The following is an 18,965-nucleotide window of genomic DNA, read 5'->3' as shown; positions in this document are numbered from 1 at the left end:
TACAAGCTGTTCTTTGGATCGAACTTGCTACTTGACCGGGAATAGAAGTACAAGACAGGTGCAAGTTGTTCTTTGGATCAAACTAGCCACTTGACCTAGTAATCATAGACATATAGGCAGATACAAGTTGTTCTTCGGATCAAACTTGCTGCTTGATCAATATCACAACATAAGCCGGGTACAAACTGTTCTTTGGATCGAACTTGTTGTTTGACCAGAGACATAGACAAAAGGCAGATACAAGCTGTTCTTTGGATCGAACTTGCTGCTTGATCAATATCACAGCATAAGCCGGGTACAAATTGTTCTTTGGATTGAACTTGTCGTTTGACCAGAAATACAGGCATATAAGCAGGTACAAGCTGTTCTTTGGATCGAACTAGCCACTTGACCAATAACAAGACATATAGCAAGATACATTGGAGGTTTGATTCAACAAGATACAAATTAGGGATAAATTGACATTGACTTGATTTGAAAATAGACATGACCATTATCGTTGGCTCAAGAGCAAATTGAGAGTGAATTAACATTGATGGAGGCATTGAATTGAATTGAAAGTTGACATTGAAGGAGACATTTGAAAATGGAAAATAATCAGAGACACAGATATAGACATGGAATTGAATTTGAGAGTTTAACAGAGACATAGACATAGACATAGGCATAAACATTGGATTGAGAGTTGAAATTGAATTGGATTGGAAGTTGAGATTGGGGAATGCAACATGTATGTATGGTATAACAACATTATCAAATATATGAGCACATAGAATGCATGATTATGCATGTATGAATGCTTGGAAATGCATGATTGGTTTACAATTTGGCAGAGAAGTTTCACGGAGACAGACAAAACATTGGAAGATTGGGCACGTGGTGGCTCGTGCTATAACATATACACACAAGAATCCTCTTTGGAGAGACCGTCGTTGAGAGACGTATCGAAGCCATGGCTGAGGGCAATATATCATATCACATACACAAAGCCTGCAGAAGAGGGAACCTTGGAAGATTCTTCGATACAGGTCGCCATTGCTAGGCGTGTCAGTGCTAGGTAAACATCGGATGTTCGCATCTGTGGTCAATGCTTTTCATTCTTTCATTCTTTCATTTTTCATTCTTCAATCCCATTTTTGCCTGAACCGCCCTTTCGGGTTTTCGATTCACCGGGAATAAATACTTTTCACTGCCCCATTTTTGCCTGGATTGCCTTCATAGGTTGTCAATCAGCGGGGTGCTCATTTTTGCCTAAGCCGGCCTTTCGGGTTTTTGACTTAGCGAGCTTTTCATTTTCATTTTTCCATTTTTCACTTTCATTCTGTTTTTCATTCTTGCCATTGACCACAGATCATCCTGGGGAACAACCTACTTGCAACATGTATTGGAATGGACATTGATACACATTTATTCATGCATGTTTCACTGGAATGTACCATATTGCTCAGGTTTGCTTTCAGAATAAACAAAAAAGGATTTTCCAATTTCCAAAGATGTTTGTTTCAGACATTGACATTATCAAATAGACAAAAAATATTTTGTATATAGCATTGAAAATAGGAAGAAAATAGAGTTTCAAACAAAAGCACAGGCCCAAATTGATGTAGAAGAGTGAAAGTCAGCCAAAGGCATAACTCCACGGATTTACAAAGCTTGGAAAATGGTAATTTTATTGGTTGGTGGTACATTGAACACGATGACCGCTACATTTCATAGAAATTTTGAATTCACAAGTACAGAAGCTTCTGATGAAGAGGATCATTGACAGTTGCCGATGCCCCAAGGGGTGATGGTGATTTGCCAGATATAGTTACTTGTCTTTTATTATCAATCTCATTTTTGCATGAACCGCCCTTTCGGGTTTTCGGCTCATCGAGACGCTCATTTTTGCCTGAGTTGCGTACAATCTTAGCGAGCTTTTTCATATTCATTTTTTGTCTCTAACTTTTGCCTGGACCGCCCTTTCGGGTTTTCGATCCACCGGGAAGCGCATTTTTGACTAGGCCGCCCTTTCGGGTTTTCGACCTGCCACGCTGTTCTTTTCATATTTTTAGACAAAGTATTTCTTGACTATATCGGCATTTACAGGATTTGGAAGTTCAATATCATCCATGTGTGTAAGGATCAAAGCACCACCAGAGAAAGCCTTCTTGACAACATAAGGACCTTCATAGTTAGGTGTCCACTTGCCCCTTGGTCGGGTTGTTGGCTTATCCTTCTTTTCAATACAAGTTCGCCTTCCTTGAATTCACGAGGCCGGACTTTCTTGTCAAAAGCATTCTTCATTCGCACTTGATACAACTGTCCATGAGCCATAACGTCCATGCGTTTCTCTTCAATCAAATTCAACTGGTCATACCGACTTTGACACCATTCATCCTCAGTTAATTTTGCTTCCATGATCACTCGAAGATACGGAATCTCCACTTCCAGAGGGAGAACTGCTTCCATACCATACACCAGAGAAAAGGGTGTTGCCCCGGTTGAACTGCGCACTGTAGTACGGTAACCATGCAAGGCAAAAGGTAGCATCTCATGCCAGTCTTTGTAAGTAGTAACCATCTTCTGAACAATCTTCTTGATGTTCTTGTTAGCGGCCTCAACTGCACCATTCATCTGAGGTCTATAAGGAGAAGAGTTGTGATGTTCAATCTTGAATTCTTCACATAAAGTTTGCATCATGTTATTGTTCAGATTGGAACCATTGTCGGTAATGATCTTGTTGGGAACACCATATCGACAGATGATGTTATTCTTGATAAATTTCACTACCACTTGCTTGGTCACATTCGCATAGGAAGCAACTTCAACCCATTTGGTAAAATAATCAATTGCCACTAAGATGAAATGATGTCCATTAGAAGCCTTCAACTCGATTCTTCCGATCATATCAATGCCCCACATAGAGAAAGGCCATGGGGAAGAAATAATATTGAGGGCATGTGGAGGCACATGAATTTTGTCAGCATAAATTTGACATTTGTGGCATCTCTTGGCATGTCTGTAGCAGTCACGCTCCATAGTCAACCAGTAATAGCCGGCTCTTAATAGTTTTCTTGACATGGTGTGAACCGGAGTATGGGTCCCGAAAGTACCGTCATGTACATCGTGCATCAATTTCTCAGCTTCTTGTTCATCCACACATCTCAACAAGACCATGTTATAGTTCCTTTTGTATAGGATTTCTCCGTCCAGAAGGAATCTACTAGCCCATCTCCTCAGGGTCTTTTTATCCCTATTGGAAGCACCAGGTGGATATTCATGATTCTGCAAGAATTGTTTGATGTTATGATACCAAGGTTTTCTATTATTCATATCTTCATCAGCCTGATCTGGCATATTTTCAATAGTAAACACGTGAGCGGGTCTATCAAGACGCTGCACCTTGATTATGGGCACGTCATTCCAGTGATTCACACGAAACATGGAAGACAAAGTAGCAAGAGCATCAACCATCTGGTTTTCATCCCGATGGATATGGTGCAGCTCAACCTTTGTAAAGTATGTCAACAGACGTCTTGCATAGTCACGGTAAGGGATCAGCTTCTCATGATGAGTCTCTCATTCACCTTTTATCTGATTAATGACAAGTGCGGAATCACCGTAGATGTCAAGATGTTTGATTCTCATGTCAATGGCTTCTTCAATTCCCAAGATGCATGCTTCATATTCAGCTATATTGTTCGTGCACTCAAAAATTATTCGAGCAGTGAAAGGAATGTGGTGCCCCTGTGGAGTTACATTAATGGCCCCAATCCCTTTACCATAAGCATTAACAGCACCATCAAATACCAATCCCCACTTGCTAGTGGGATCCGGCCCTTCATCAATCAGCGGTTCCTCACAGTCTTTTGCTTTCAAATACATAATCTCTTCATCAGGGAATTCAAACTTAATCGGCTGGTAATCATCAAGCGGTTGACAAGCAAGATGGTCAGCAAGGATACTTCCTTTGATTGCTCTTTGAGCTTTATACACAATATCATATTCAGACAACAACATTTGCCAACATGCAATCTTTCCAGTGACAGCAAGCTTTTCAAATATGTACTTGATCGGATCCATTCGGGATATCAACCAAGTTGTATGATTCACCATATAATGACGCAGACGTTTGGCAGCCCAAGCTAAAGCGCAACAAGTCTTTTCAAGCATTGTATACCGAGTCTCACAGTCGGTGAATTTCTTGCTCAGATAGTAGATAGCATGTTCTTTCTTTCCAGTCTCATCTTGTTGGCCGAGAACACAACCCATGGATTCATCTAACACTGACAGATACATAATCAAAGGTCTTCCTTCCACTGGCGGGACAAGGATAGGTGGTTCCAATAAGTATTCTTTAATGCTATCAAAAGCTTCCTGACATTCATCATTCCATACAACATGCTGATTCTTTCTGAGTAATTTGAAAATTGGTCCACAGGTAGTAGTCATGTGAGATATAAATCTTGAAATATAATTCAGGCGTCCGAGGAAACCTCTGACTTGCTTTTCAGTTTGAGGGGCCGACATCTCTCTGATGGCTCGGACTTTGTCAGGATCAACTTCAATACCTCTTTGGCTGACAATGAAGCCTAGCAGCTTTCCAGATCTTACACCGAATGTACATTTGTTGTGATTCAGTCGTAACTTGTACTTTCTTAATCTTTCAAACATCTTTTTCAAATACACAACTTGCTGCTCTTTATCACTTGACTTCACAATCATGTCATCAACATATACTTCAATCTCTTTGTGAATCATATCATGTAACAGAGTAGTCATACCTCTCTGATACGTTGCACCAGCATTTATCAAACCAAACGACATCACTTTATAACGAAATGTTCCCCATGGAGTGATGAAGGGCGTCTTTTCTCTATCTTTAGGTGACATCCGTATCTGGTTATAGCCAGAGAAACCATCCATAAAGGAGAACACTTTAGACTGAGCAGTACTGTCAACAAGCACATCAATATATGGCAATGGGAAGTTATCTTTCGGACTGACTTTATTCAAATCTCTGTAATCAACACACATCCGAACTTTCCCATCTTTCTTTGGCACTGGTACAATGTTGGCGATCCACTCAGGATATTCAGCTGTCATGAGAAAACCTGCGTCAATTTGCTTTTGCACCTCAGCCTTAATCTTAAGAGCCATGTCTGGACGAGACTTTCTCAATTTCTAATTGACGGGAGGGCATTCAGGCCTTGTCGGTATCCGATTCTCCACAATCTTGGGATCTAGACCCGGCATATCTTCATAGGACCATGCAAAGACATCCGGATAATGATGGAGAAGCTGAGTAATCTTCTTTTTCACTTCTGGCTCAAGTGCAGCACCAATTTGATCTCTCGCTTGTTCTCTTCAGTACCCAGGTTGATAAGCTCAATCTCTTCCTAGTGAGGCTGAATGGCTCTTCTTTCTTGCTCAAGCAGTCGAGTGATCTCGTACGGTATCTCTTCGTCATCCTCCTCATCTTCAGCTTCGTATACAGGGAATTCAAAATTTGGAGGAACCGTAGGGTCACTGTGTTCAACAGGTTTATTATGGTTCAATCTGCATAATATGATTGGGATGATTTTAGAAAAATGTTTTTCATGCAGATTTTTGAAATTAATAAGAAAATACAGATGTTTTGGTTTTTTCTGGCATTACCATTATTTCCAAGAAAAAGGCACTAAAAAGTAAAAAACAAAGAGTCGCGGGGAAGACGACAACTTTTATTGATAACGGCAATGCCGAAACAAACACGCCCTTACAAAGACATCACTTTCACCTTGGGCAGAGCGAATGGATTGTTATTTTGAAAACAAAGAAAAGCATGAGCAACAAGACACATTACATGGAAGCATGCATGACTAAAGGAACATCAATGGCCTCCCAATTTCTCACGGTGCCTCCTGCTACAACAAATGTGGGCACATAACTACTTCCAGCAGCATATTCAGTAATAGCGTTAATAAACCCAGCACTATAGAAAGTTCCTGTTGAAACGCCCGAGGTCGGGGAGAAACTGAGGCCTTCTCTGCGCTTATTCTCCAAAATCTGTATCACTTTGCCCCAGCCAGCAGCTTGCCCTTCTTGAACAGCCTTCTGGGCGTCTTTCAATGAAGCCATAGTAGCACTACCTCTTCGGGGTTCTGCGCCTTCAACTGTCAAGCCTTGAAATGACGTCCCTTCAGCGGACCCTGCTTCAACACAAGAGAAAGATGACACTTGGCTAACCAGATACGCTTCTTCACCATGTACAGTGACAAGCTTACCATTCCTCGCAAACTTGATCTTTTGATGCAGAGTGGAAGTTACTGCCCCAGCATCGTGAATCCACGGTCTTCCGAGGAGGCAACTGTAAGAGGCGTTGATGTCCATGATCTGAAAAGTGACCTGGAATGTCTCCGGTCCAATGGTAATTAGGAGATCTACTTCTCCAAGAACATCTTTACGAGATCCGTCAAAAGCCTTAACCAAATAACTGCTTCCCCTTAGAGAAAGTCCATGATGACTCAACTGTCTCAATGTAGACTCAGGCATTACATTTAAGGACGATCCAGTGTCCACCAACACATTGGATATCATGTCAGACTTACAGTGCACTGAAATATGCAAAGCTAAGTTGTGGTACTTTCCTGCTTCGGGGAGTTCATCGTCACCAAACCCCAAGTTATTACAAGCAGTAATGTTACCCACTATTCCGTTGAACTGATCCACGGAGACTTCATGATCAACATAGTCCTGTTCCAGCACTTTCATTAACACTTTCCTGTGAGCTTCTGAGCTCAGGAGTAAAGACAAGATGGATATTTTTGATGGAGTTTGCAGCAGTTGGTCTACAATCTTATCATTGCTTTTTTTGATGAGCCTCAAAATCTCGTCCAGATTAGACTCTTCAATAGACTGGCCCGATGGGCTGGCATTCTTGTCGACAGGAGGAGCAACCGGTGGAGTTACTGTGGCAGTGGGTGTAACAACCTTCTTCTGGAACACAAGTGGACGGACCCTTCCACTTCTCAGAGTTGTAGTTTCCTCAGCAATATTACTAACCGCAGTTGGGGATACCAGAGGCACTTCCACTCCATTCTCAATCATAGTTGCATCGTATTTGTAAGGGATTGCTTTAGTAGAGGCATAAGATACTGGGCCAGGTAGCCTGATCACCAAGGGTTCTATTTCCCTTGTCTGAGATACACTTTTGGCAGGAGAATCATGAAACACTAGCACAATCATACAAAGGTCACTGGCAACCAAGTGCTTGTTGTCCATTAGACTCTGTATATCACCTTGTATGGTACAACAGCCCATAGGATTCTGAAGACACTCTGAACAGGAAGCATGATCATGTTTAAACAAGGCAGCTTGGCAGAGCTTGACATGTAGTGGCACCAAAGGAGTAGCAACATTACGGACATCTAAAGTGGGGACTTCTCGAAAAACCCGAGATGTTTCAACTTTATCAAAAGCCTCAATCATGTTAACAGCTGCATGATCTGGAAGCGGGTTGTCAAGAACGTGTGGAACACTATTTTCAAAAGTTAATCGTCCTCTGTCTATTAGATCCTTTACAACGTACTTCAAAGCATAACACCCTTCAACATCGTGGCCCTGAGCGCCCTGATGGAATTCACATCTGAGGTCTTGTCGGAACCTGGGAGGCAACAGCGTAGGCGGAGGCTTTCCTGGTCTGGTGACGCAGTGCCCTTTAGCTAGTAGAGTTGGGAGCAAATCGGCATACCGCATTGGTATTGGTGGAAAATAAGGCCTGGGTCGAGGGCCCTGTTGTTGTGGCTGTTGCTGTTGAGTAGGAGGCTGCTGTTGGACCTGCTGGGCAATGGCATTAACGGGCACTGGTGGTTGACCCGGTGGCAGAGGATACTGCTGGTAGAATGGTCGGAAGAAGGGATGTTGAGAGTACTGCATATATTGGTAGGGTAGAGGTAACTGAGCAGCATTAACAGGAGCGACAGCAGCTGTAGACTGATTACCGGACACCATCCCTACTTCGGATTCCTTCTTCTTATGGTGGTCGTTACCATACTTCTTTGGCGCACTAGCTGAGGACTCACCCTTTTCAAGAACAATGATACCTTCTCTGACAGCCTCTTCTAGACGAGTTCCCATAGTAACCATGTCGGAGAAATTATTTGGTGCAGAAACTATCATTCTTTCAACATATTCCTTTTTCAAAGTTTTCAGGAATGTCTGTGTAAGTTCTTCCTCATCGAGCCGAGGAGAAACGCGGGCAGCTGCTCCCCTCCATCTCTGAGCATATTCACGGAAGGTTTCATCTGACTTCTGAGACAAAGACTTAAGAGAATCTCTATTCGGCTTCAAGCGGGTGTTAAACTCATAATGATTTTCAAAAGCAGCGGCGAGTTCTTCAAAAGTATGGATATTCTCTTTGCTCAAACCGGTGTACCAGTCTGTCGCATCTTCCATCAAGCTATCCTGGAAGCAGTGGATCATCAGCGCATCATTATCTGCGTAGTTGGCCATCTTTTGGACGTACCGAATGACATGGCTATGTGGACAAGAAGATCCATTGTATTTGTCAAAGTCTGGCACTTTGAACTTTTTAGGAACCTCAAATTGGGATATCAGGCATAGATCATGAGCCTTAGCAGAAACATCGTTCCTATGGCTAGCTTTAACCTCACGGAGCTCTCCAGCTAGCTCTATTAACTGTTCTCTCATAGCCTCCATTATGGGGTCCTGTCCACGCGGAGTGTCCACATCGATTACCTGTTGCACAGTGTGCACAACAATATCGGTAACAACAGTAGTCACTTGAGGCATAGAGGTAGATGTAGAAGCGAAAGTTGTTGCAGGAATATGTCCTTGATGGGCAATACCAGAAATACCGGCTGCAGTATTAGGAGCATAGAAAGCTGAGAGTCCATAAGGGCTGCCATTGGGCATAACAAACTGAGCATCAGAAGCCACAGTGGATAATGGGATGGATGGAATCATTTCAGTAGAAGCTGGAACAGATGTGGCTGGTTGTTCTTGTGCGGCCATCAGAGTAGACATAGCATCATGAGCCTTAGCCAAGTCTTCGTTCATAGCAGCCAATTCGGCACGGAGCTGAGCATTCTCTTCTTCAAAGTTAGCCATGTTTCTTCTCTTGTACAATCTTGTCTGATGAATTCTAGCTGGTTGGTGAACCTTGCGTGCACGAGCCACCTTTCAGACTGCGGCAGAAGAACCAGGAGGTAATGAGCACAGGGAAGTTTTTTTTTTTTGCGACCAATGAATGCAATGATGCATGAAATGTGTAGATGCTTATGCAAAAAAGACTCTTTTTTGTGTTATCGAAGGGTTTTAGGCAAATTAGAAATTTGTAAACATTACTAAACAACTGAAACATCATAACCAGATGACACAATCACAAGGTTTTACAAGATAATTCTCTTTGAAATGCTAAGCCAAGAGATAGACTGTAAAACAACAATAACAACTGGAAACAACAACAGGAAACAGTAATCCTCAAGTGTAGGAAGTGGAAGGATCATTCTCAGAATCAGACTCATAGCTACAGTATCGTGCATAGAAGTCACAGGCACCCCTAGCCCTCTTGGAATCCCTCATAAGCAACTTATCTTTTTCTTCAATTTCTTTCCTAGCTTTAGCCAACTCCTTTTTCAATGTCAAAACCTCATGAGTCTTCTGTTCATCTTTCCCATCCAAAGTCATGATCAAATTCTCAGCCTCATAGTATCTAGTCTTCCACTGATGCTTCTCTCGGTTCTCCATAGCTAGATGCTCCTGATACATTTCCTGAGTAGGCAGAGGTAGAGGCAAAGGCATGATTGGAGTGGATGCAGACACGTATCTCATGGCGGGGTAAGGCATACCAATCTTCTCGGCCTGATTTATCACCCACTGAGTATAGGCCTCATGAGCAACACCGGACCTCACACCCATATGTTTCACATCTTTCCTCCGAATCTTGGACCAAGCCTCTATGAAATCTTCTCTTATTCCCATGGGAGCATTAGAGTAATGGAAGAAATAAGGAGATGTAGCAAGATAGATGGGCTTCTCTTTCATCGGGAAACCAAATTGTCGCAAGGCGAGCTCCGGGTTATAGTTGATTCCACCTCGGGTACCAAGAAGAGATACATTAAGAAACTTCCCACCACCGAAGATGATTTCTTTGACTCTAGCAGCGGGAGTGAGCCAAACCACTTCATTAGGGGTGAGAGCCATGATCCGCTGTGAAATAGTCCAATTCTCTGGATTATCATGGAAAGACTTCGGAAGGTGCGAAATAAACCACCTATAGAGGAGAGGTACACAGCAAAGAATGTATCCACAACCCTTGCCAGATCGATCGTGAATAGCATGGTATGTGTCAGCCAACAAAGTAGGAACCGGATTCTTGGAGCGGAAGATCATAATAGCATTCATGTCCACGAAGTCATCAAGATTCGGAAAGAGAATAAGCCCATAGATGAGTAACGCAAGAATAGCCTCAAGAGTGTCCTGACAAGTGGTTTTGAGATTGGCCTTCTCAAGTAGATACTCCGAAGTGAATCCCCGGATGTGAGCCTTAGTGACAAGATTCATGGAAACATCGGAGGTCTTGAGATAGAGATCACGGGCAATAACCAAATGAGTAGGGGGATGCTCAAGACCCGTGAAAGGTACCCCTTTAGCAATAGATAGATCCATCAAGCAAGAATAAGCCTCGAGTGTGGGCACCAACTGAAAGTCGGGAAAAGTGAAGCACCGATAGTCCTGATCATAAAACTGCACTTAGGGATGGCAATGGGGCGGAGCGGGGACGGTTTTTACCTACCCCATCCCCAAACCCAATTCCCTGATAAAGCCCTGTTCCCCGCCCCGTACCCCAACGGGGATGAATAATTGAACCCAAACCCCATCCCAAATGGGTTCGGGTATCCCCGCCTCGCCCCCATACCCCCAGTGGATTTAGATTTTTAATAAACATAATCCCTTGGCCCAAACTAGAACATATATCATGAACCCAAAATTCGTCCGAACATACAAAAAAATTATTTCAAATAAAGTGCAGCAACCATACAACTCGTAATCCAAATTATCAAAACCAATATCAAATTTATCAAAACCACATAATATTGTACTAGTAGATAAGAGTATTCCAAACTACCATCAAAACAACGACATAACCAAACCAATATTCCAAAACTGCCATCAAAACAACCACATAACCAAAAATATTCTACATCATTGTTCATTGAAATTGCTAACTAAGTAGATAAAAATCATTGTTCATTGAAATTGCAAACAAAAGTAGCTAGATAAGCTGCCACCACCAATGTAGTCTTCTTTCTTTCTCTTTTCTCAAAATACTATTGACCATCTTCAAAGAGGGAAGTAACGCCACTAGCTAATATTTCACCTATATAAAATATACAAGTTATAATATAAACATTAATATTTCACCTATATAAAATATACAAGTTAAAATAGGGGTAATTATGTAATTTAATATAATCGGGGCGGGTTCGGGGACGGGTTCGGGGTGGGTACATGTTTCCCCATTACCCGCCCCACCCCCATCCTTTAAAATCGGGGAAAACCCAAACCCAGTCAAAGCGGATTTTCCCCGTCAAAATCGGGGCAGGTTCGGGTGGGTACCCGCGGGTACGGGTTCTGTTGCCATGCCTAGTGCACTAGAGTGTGTACAAGCTTCTCATCCACATTAGTCCGGAGAAGGGTAAGTAAATCCCCGTAACGATGTCGGAAACCGGTTGGATCCTTGATCTTGAGTGCCAAATCTCTCAAACTAGCCAAATCCACCTCCTTGAACTTGTAGGACTTAGTCTTCCCCATTCCTACAATGTTTACAAATTCAATTTGTCTAAGCCCTTCGATAAATGCATGGAAAAAAGTTTATGCATGTATGCATGTATGCATGTATGCATGATCACATTCAAGTACGGAGAAAACATGGTGAGTTGAAATTCAAAGTCAAGGAGTCATGAGTGGACACGTTGTCCGGTGAATCTAGGGCTTTGGATAATAGTAACCGGGTTCTAAAAAGTTCCCAAGTCGCAACCTCTCCGACGTATATCATGGTGCCACGAGACAAACACTCGCTCCATGATTATGCGTAAGAAGGTCTAACTTGAGTGTAGTATCGCGTGACGACTAAAACTCGAGACAACACTCGGTTTAGCCTCTGCACTACATCCTAGAAAATGGCCATGGATGGGTTCGGTTATCTACGGTTCATAGCGTCATAGAACAATTGGAAGCAAAGTGCCTAAACGCGACAACACGCGCCGACAACATCACCCCCAAAATGCCTCAGCTATGTGGGATTGATCGCATAATCCGATACACGAGGCAACCCTCGGAATGAATTGTCGATTATATCCCCCCTAATTCCTAAGTTCACTCAGCCCGGGTGTAGGGCTTTAATATTCTCACCCCCACACGTTTGCAAGAATTTAAACATTTATTCACATAAGAAAGCAAGTAAAAAAAAAAGAGCAAGTAAAAACAAGGCACGAGCGTGAAAATAAAGACTAGGCGTAACTCTCGAATTCTCCCCAGCGAAGTCGCCAGCTGTTTTATCTTGGTTTTTCGGGTGTCAAACATTGATTAAGTTTGAACCTTTTTAACCGTTGATATCTCATTTTTTCTTGGGAAGGGAAAAAATAAGTAAAACCCTTGAGAATCGAGGTCCGGGAGTTGTTTTCGCTACGGGAAGGTGTTAGGCACCCATAACGACTATAGTATCCTATAGGAACCGTCTTTACTTTCTACGCGCGCGCTTTATTTTTAAATGCTATTTGAAGGTGTTATTTACACCTAAGGGTTTGCTAGGTTAAGAATTGGAGGGAGAGAAATGCGTTTGAATTTTTGTTTTATTGGAATTGGAGAAGTTTTGACTTCTTGCCTACATACCCTTTTAAGGGATCAAAATCCATGTAGTTCTCTTCCACAAAAATGTTTTTGTTTTTGTTGGTTGATTTTAATTTTGAAAATGGAATTTTGAAGAATAAGAGAGAGAGGCCTCAAGGGCATAAGATTTGGAAAATGTGAGGTGGAATTAGTTAATTTGCAAAAAGAAGTCTAAGTATGATTAATGTTCATTAAGGTTTTTATTTAAGAAAACAAAGGGAAAATTCAATGGGATTTTGATCCCAAGGTTTCTTTGGAAAATTATTTGAGTGAAGTTGTTCATGTTTTTTGGAAAAGAGAATTTTTATAAGTATTATGATTCCTAAGCATACATCTAAAGCATACATTCCCTAAGCATACATTTAAAATATCCATGCGATGTGTGTGCATGTGTCGGTGCTTGTGTCGGTGTACATCATTAGAGTCCATTGTCCTTTACATATGCCCTAATTTACATTCTATGGTCTTGCAAGGAATTAAAAGCATAAGGTAAAGTACAAAAATCCCTAAGTTTTTACATGCTAAGTCTTGGCATGAGAAATTAAGGTGCAAGAAATAAAACTAAAGCTAAAGAATGAAGTATGCTTATGGAATGTATGAATCATGAAATGAAAGAGGTTAGTAGCTCCAAATATAATGAAGAAAGTAATAAGGCAAGAAAATACTAAACAAAGGCAAAAACACAAAGATAAAGTGTTAAAACATACTAGAAATTAATCACAATACTTCAAAATGCACATGACTCACAACTTCCCCATTATGACAATTTTAAAATGAGTTTCAATGCAGCCAAAATGTGAGAATTAGAGGTTCATGCTCAAGTTACAAAATTGTGATTCATCTCTAGATATATTTAACATTTTATTTTCTCAAACAATCATTAGTTTGCCTTGTAAAACAAGTAACTAATCACACATATTCACATACAGCAAGAAGCACATCCAAACAGTGACAAATCCATCACCAATTCACACATCACAAATCATAAACATACACCAAAAATTGGGATCAAAATTATGCACATCTTCACAAGTTTTTTAACATAAAATTCAAGAAATAAAGCAAAACACAACACATTATTTTTTATCCATTTTTAACGTGTCAAAATATCCTAAGAAACAAGTTTCAAGTGTCAAAAATAGTTCCAAAAGAGTTCATAAGGTCTTTTAGAAATTTTTAATAAGATTTTTAACAAGAAAATGAAAAAAAATTGAATCATCAAAGGACAAATTATTTTCATATATTTATATCAAGATTAACACGTAAACACATCAAGATTCATCAAAAAAAATCAAGAAAATGATTAGAACATTTTTTAGGACTTTTTTTAAAAGGTTTTTGATGAAACAGAGGTGCAAATATCAAGAAGCAGTGTGGGAATAGCACAAATATAGCAAGAAAGCGAAGTCCAGTTCAACAGAAACCCAGGCCCAGGATCCAGGATGGATCTGGACTATCCTGTAAGTTCAGATTGTAACCTAAGAGGTGGAGTGAATTAGGTTTCTAGGAATATTGGTTAATTTTTCAGAGTTTAGCGTTCTTGATAATTTTTCCGGTAAATAATGATGAAGGTATAAATGCGGAAAAATAAAAGAGCAAGGGAAGAAGAAAAGACACAAGAGAGTTTATAGTGGTTCCCCTCTAAACCTTAGGGTCAGTCCACTCCATTCACGCCCCGCGAAGGAATTCACTATGTTAGAATCTTTGTTACAAGCAATCTCACCCCAAGACCCCCTAACAATCTTTCTAACATAAACACAAGAAAGAAACCTTCTCTCTTGATTACAACACAAACACCAACCACTTTTGGTGGACTTTGAATCTTCCCGAATCAAATAACCTTTTACAACAATCACAAGATAGCACCCCCACTATCTTAAACAATAATTCTCACCAACAATGGCAAGAAACTTTACAACAAAGTAATTGAAGAATAACAAATGTATGGTTGTATATCTTTATCAATATCACTCTAAAAAATGGACTTAGTGCTCAGAAAACTTTTTAATAAATGTTAAAGTGTAAGCAAAGTTTTCCAAACAATTTGAATGAAAGTTTGAAAGCGCAAGTGATATTGAAAATGTCAATTGAGATAATGAAAGTAGTTGTGTGTATATTGCTTTGATTCTCAGTTGAATTTATAAAGGCTAAAAAGATGTTTATGAAATGATACTATCTTTCAAAAAGAGTTACCAATGGATAGAAACATATTTAAAATGGTATCTATTCATACAAATGAGAATGAAGAGCATATAAACCAAATGTGGCCGTTGGCAAAATAAATTAAAACAAGATAGCCGTTAGCCACTTAGAAAATAGTTGTTGCATGGTATTAAGCCAAATAGCCGTTGCATATATAAAAAAAGATTGTTGCACATAAAACCAAATATAATATAATAAATTATTCATTTGTATAATTGATCATGTAAAGGCACAATGAAGGATTTTCAATTCCATGATCAATTAATAAATTCATAATTGATTATAGTATATTTTCAATACTTCTGCATGCATGGTAAAGACTATTTTTAAATATGCAGATTTTAAAAATCAATTACGGCTTTTCATACAAAAACATTTTAATGCAAAATCACATTTAAATAAAATCATTGTAAGTGTGTGATTTATTTTCAAGAGATTTTAGTATTGCATCATATGGGACTTAGAAAAAATATTTGTAATTATTTTCTGAGCATTCTAAGTTGTTCCATAAGTTAAGAATGATAAATCAAAGATAAGGACCATACTTACAAAAATATAACTATGAAGCTTGAGTCCCATTGTCATCATTCTTCAAATTGAGCCTCCATGGTTTTTCTTCTATTGTGATGTGTGTTTGTTATCATCAAAACCCAGCCAAGTCTAAGAAGGAAATCTTCTTCACAATCTCCCCCTTTTTGATGATGACAAACCATATCTTTTTTTACAATGTTTGCTCAATGAAAACGTCCCTTATCTTGTATTTCTCCCCCTTTGTTTTGCAATTGGATACCTGAAATAATTTAAGCACAAAACACAAACATACACTTTCTCCCCCTTTTGACATCATCAAAAAGAAGAAAAAAGGTAAAATCCAAAGGGTCGTAATATAAGGGAAATAATAAATTTTGTGTAAAAATAATTTATCTTCTTCACAATGAATATTAAATCCTTCACTTCGATTTTGCACATATGACATGAGATCATCAATTTTAAATACAATACAGAAAATCAATGTCTTTAAAACATGTTCTTGATATATTAATAATTATATGCACCACTTTTATGTTAAAATTAAAATAAAACAACATGCATGCATACAATATATCATTTTCAACAAATTAGACATTTATCAAAATAGTTTAACCAACCACAATTAAATCTAATTTTCATTTGACTTCAGAAAGATGCTTCAGTAAGATGATATTAGGAAATCAAATTTTGGTACAAATGCTTCAGTAATAAACAAACCAAATTTATTTTAAAAATTCAACACAAACAAGTTTCATGCATAAAATATTGATTGCATCTACAAGTGTGTAAGTTCAAACGTGGATAATAGACTAAATATATCAATACTTATCAAAATTCATCATATATATAGTTGAATAAATTATAAATTATGCATACATGTTTCAAATACCAAATATATGATGACAACCATATTTTTTTTTGTTGAAAGAAAGAAGTCTTGAAACAAGTCAACACACGAAGAACAGTGAAGTTTCAAAGAAGGTTACCACACAATTATCTTAAACAAATATCATCTTTAAGAATATCAAGTATATCAACGTAACTGCATAGATAGAATATATGTATCTTTTACCATGGCCATATCTTTTCACAAAATTGCAGCCATTATTTAATCACAGACAAATAATAATTGAAAAACCAATCCTAATTTGACAAGATTTGAATATGGTCTTCAAGTACCTACAAGACAATTAATAAAACTTTTTAGGTACCCATTTTTCTCTGGGTCCTTGTGGGTTAATACCTTTCTTTATCCAAATATACTCACCATAAGGAACTCCAATGTTTCTTATGTAGCAAGTATTTGGAGTGTGACCTTTTATGTTACAATAAAAACATGTTAAATTAAGAATATAATGTGAACCAAAATTATTTCCTTTAGAGAAATTATTCTTAACATTTGAATTATTTTTCTTAAAAGAATTGTTAGAATAATTTCTTCTTTTAGAATTAATTCTTTGATTCACATTCTTGGAAGAATTAACAACATGCATTTTCTTGGTTTCGATGTTGTTGGGATTTGTGCTTGCTTTAACAAAAACAGTTTTATTGGTGTTTGGTTTATCAAATTTAGAAAAACCAAGCCCGGATTTGTTGTTTGAATATCTTTGTTTACTAAGCACTTCTTCCAAACCATTGTGACCTTTTTCAAAAATTTTGATCACTTGATTTAATTCAACAATTTTTGTTTCATTTTCTTTACATTTATTACATGAAGAAGTTTTAACCTTTTCTAATTCTACTTGTGCATCAAAAGCTTTTCTTTCAAGAGATACAATTTGTTTCTTTTGCTTTGCACAAGTTTTAGAAAGATTAATGCATTCTTCATACAATTCATTAAATGCATTTTGCAATTCTTCATAAGAATGTTTTTCATTAATTTCAGAATCACTAACCTCATTTTCTTCATCATCAGAATGATGAGACACCATCAGTGTCATGTTTGCACTTTCTTCATTTTCTGATTCTGAAGACGAACTTATATCATTGTCCTCCCATGCAATGTAGGCCCTTCTTGGCTTGAATTCTTTCTTTCCTTTGTGGTTGTTCTTCTTTGCAAGGATCGGACAATCTGCCTTCATGTGACCTTCATTTCCACATTCGAAACATGTGAAATTCTGTTTTGATGTAGAAGCATCATTATTCTTGAGAAATTTTCTTTTATTAATTTTAATTTCTTTATCTTTTCTAAGAAATTTTCCAATTTTTTTTAAAAGAATAGTGATGTCTTCATCTTCATCAGTACTATCATCTTGTTGAACAACATTGGACTCCGCCTTCAAGGAAATGTTCTTATGTTTCTTTACTACTTCTTCATGTTGTTCCAGTCTTGCAAGTTCAATTTCATGCTCTTGTAATTTCCCAAAAAGTGTTGCCAACGACATGTTTGAAAGACTTTTCTTTTCAGATATGACTGTTACTTTTGGTTGCCATTCCCTTGATAGTGACCTGAGAATCTTCAAGTTTATTTCATTGTTGGACAAATTTTTTCCAAGGGCTGCAAGATGATTGATAAGATGTGAAAATCTCTTTTGCATATCTAGAATATTTTCTCCTGGTTGCATTCTAAACATTTCATACTCTTGAGAGAGGGTATTCAATCTGGAACGTTTTACTTCTTCCGTTCCTTCATGTGTTGTTTCCAAAGTGTCCCAAATTTCCTTGGCTGTTTTGCAGTTAGAAATTCTGAAAAACTCATCCATCCCAAGAGAGGATTGAAGAATGTTCTTCGCCTTTTTGTCAAATAACACCTTTTTGCGGTCATCATCATCCCATGATGTTTGTGGTTTGACACCAGTCACACCATTCACACTTGTAGTGGGAACATAAGGACCATTCTGGACAGCATCCCAAATGTCTTCACCTTGGGCTTCTAGATATGTTGTCATCCTAATTTTCCAGAAATCATAATGATCTCCGGTGAAACATGGTGGTCGGTTTGAATTAGGACCTTCTCCTAGAAACGGTTTAGCGGAAGCCATTTTCTGGATCAAAGAAGCAAGTTATCTTTACTCTTGCTCTGATACCAATTGTAAGTTCAGATTGTAACCTAAGAGGGGGGGTGAATTAGGTTTCTAGGAATATTGGTTAATTTTTCAGAGTTTAGCGTTCTTGATAATTTTTCCGGTAAATAATGATGAAGGTATAAATGCGGAAAAATAAAAGAGCAAGGGAAGAAGAAAAGACACAAGAGAGTTTATAGTGGTTCCCCTCTAAACCTTAGGGTCAGTCCACTCCCTTCACACCCCGCGAAGGAATTCACTATGTTAGAATCTTTGTTACAAGCAATCTCACCCCAAGACCCCCTAACAATCTTTCTAACATAACACAAGAAAGAAACCTTCTCTCTTGATTAC

General features: G+C 38.8%; 2 protein-coding genes and 1 long non-coding RNA gene across 3 annotated transcripts in view; 1 reads left to right on the top strand and 2 right to left on the bottom strand.

Annotated features, from left to right (window-relative positions):
- Positions 1 to 18,965, top strand: part of LOC146926824 (uncharacterized) — a 28,622-nt gene that overhangs the window by 6,216 nt on the left and 3,441 nt on the right. The window lies entirely within an intron of this gene.
- LOC146926826 (uncharacterized) lies at positions 6,707 to 9,093 on the bottom strand. The gene is made up of 3 exons (XM_085700506.1): positions 8,755 to 9,093; positions 6,869 to 8,640; positions 6,707 to 6,752 (listed from the first exon to the last, which is right to left on the bottom strand). Exons 1-3 carry the CDS (start codon positions 9,091 to 9,093, stop codon positions 6,707 to 6,709), a joined length of 2,157 nt encoding a protein of 718 aa, XP_085556632.1.
- On the bottom strand, positions 16,800 to 18,919 carry LOC146926825 (uncharacterized). Its single transcript, XM_085700498.1, has 2 exons — positions 17,321 to 18,919; positions 16,800 to 16,924 (listed from the first exon to the last, which is right to left on the bottom strand). Exons 1-2 carry the CDS (start codon positions 18,588 to 18,590, stop codon positions 16,800 to 16,802), a joined length of 1,395 nt encoding a protein of 464 aa, XP_085556624.1. The 5' UTR covers positions 18,591 to 18,919.

The sequence above is a fragment of the Medicago sativa genome, chromosome 4 (genome assembly GCF_051527215.1).
Source record: "Medicago sativa cultivar Bolivia chromosome 4, Bolivia_mono, whole genome shotgun sequence".
NCBI classification, from domain to species: domain Eukaryota; kingdom Viridiplantae; phylum Streptophyta; class Magnoliopsida; order Fabales; family Fabaceae; genus Medicago; species Medicago sativa.
Note: the sequence above shows the minus strand (reverse complement) of the source record. Positions and strands in the feature narration are given on the sequence as shown.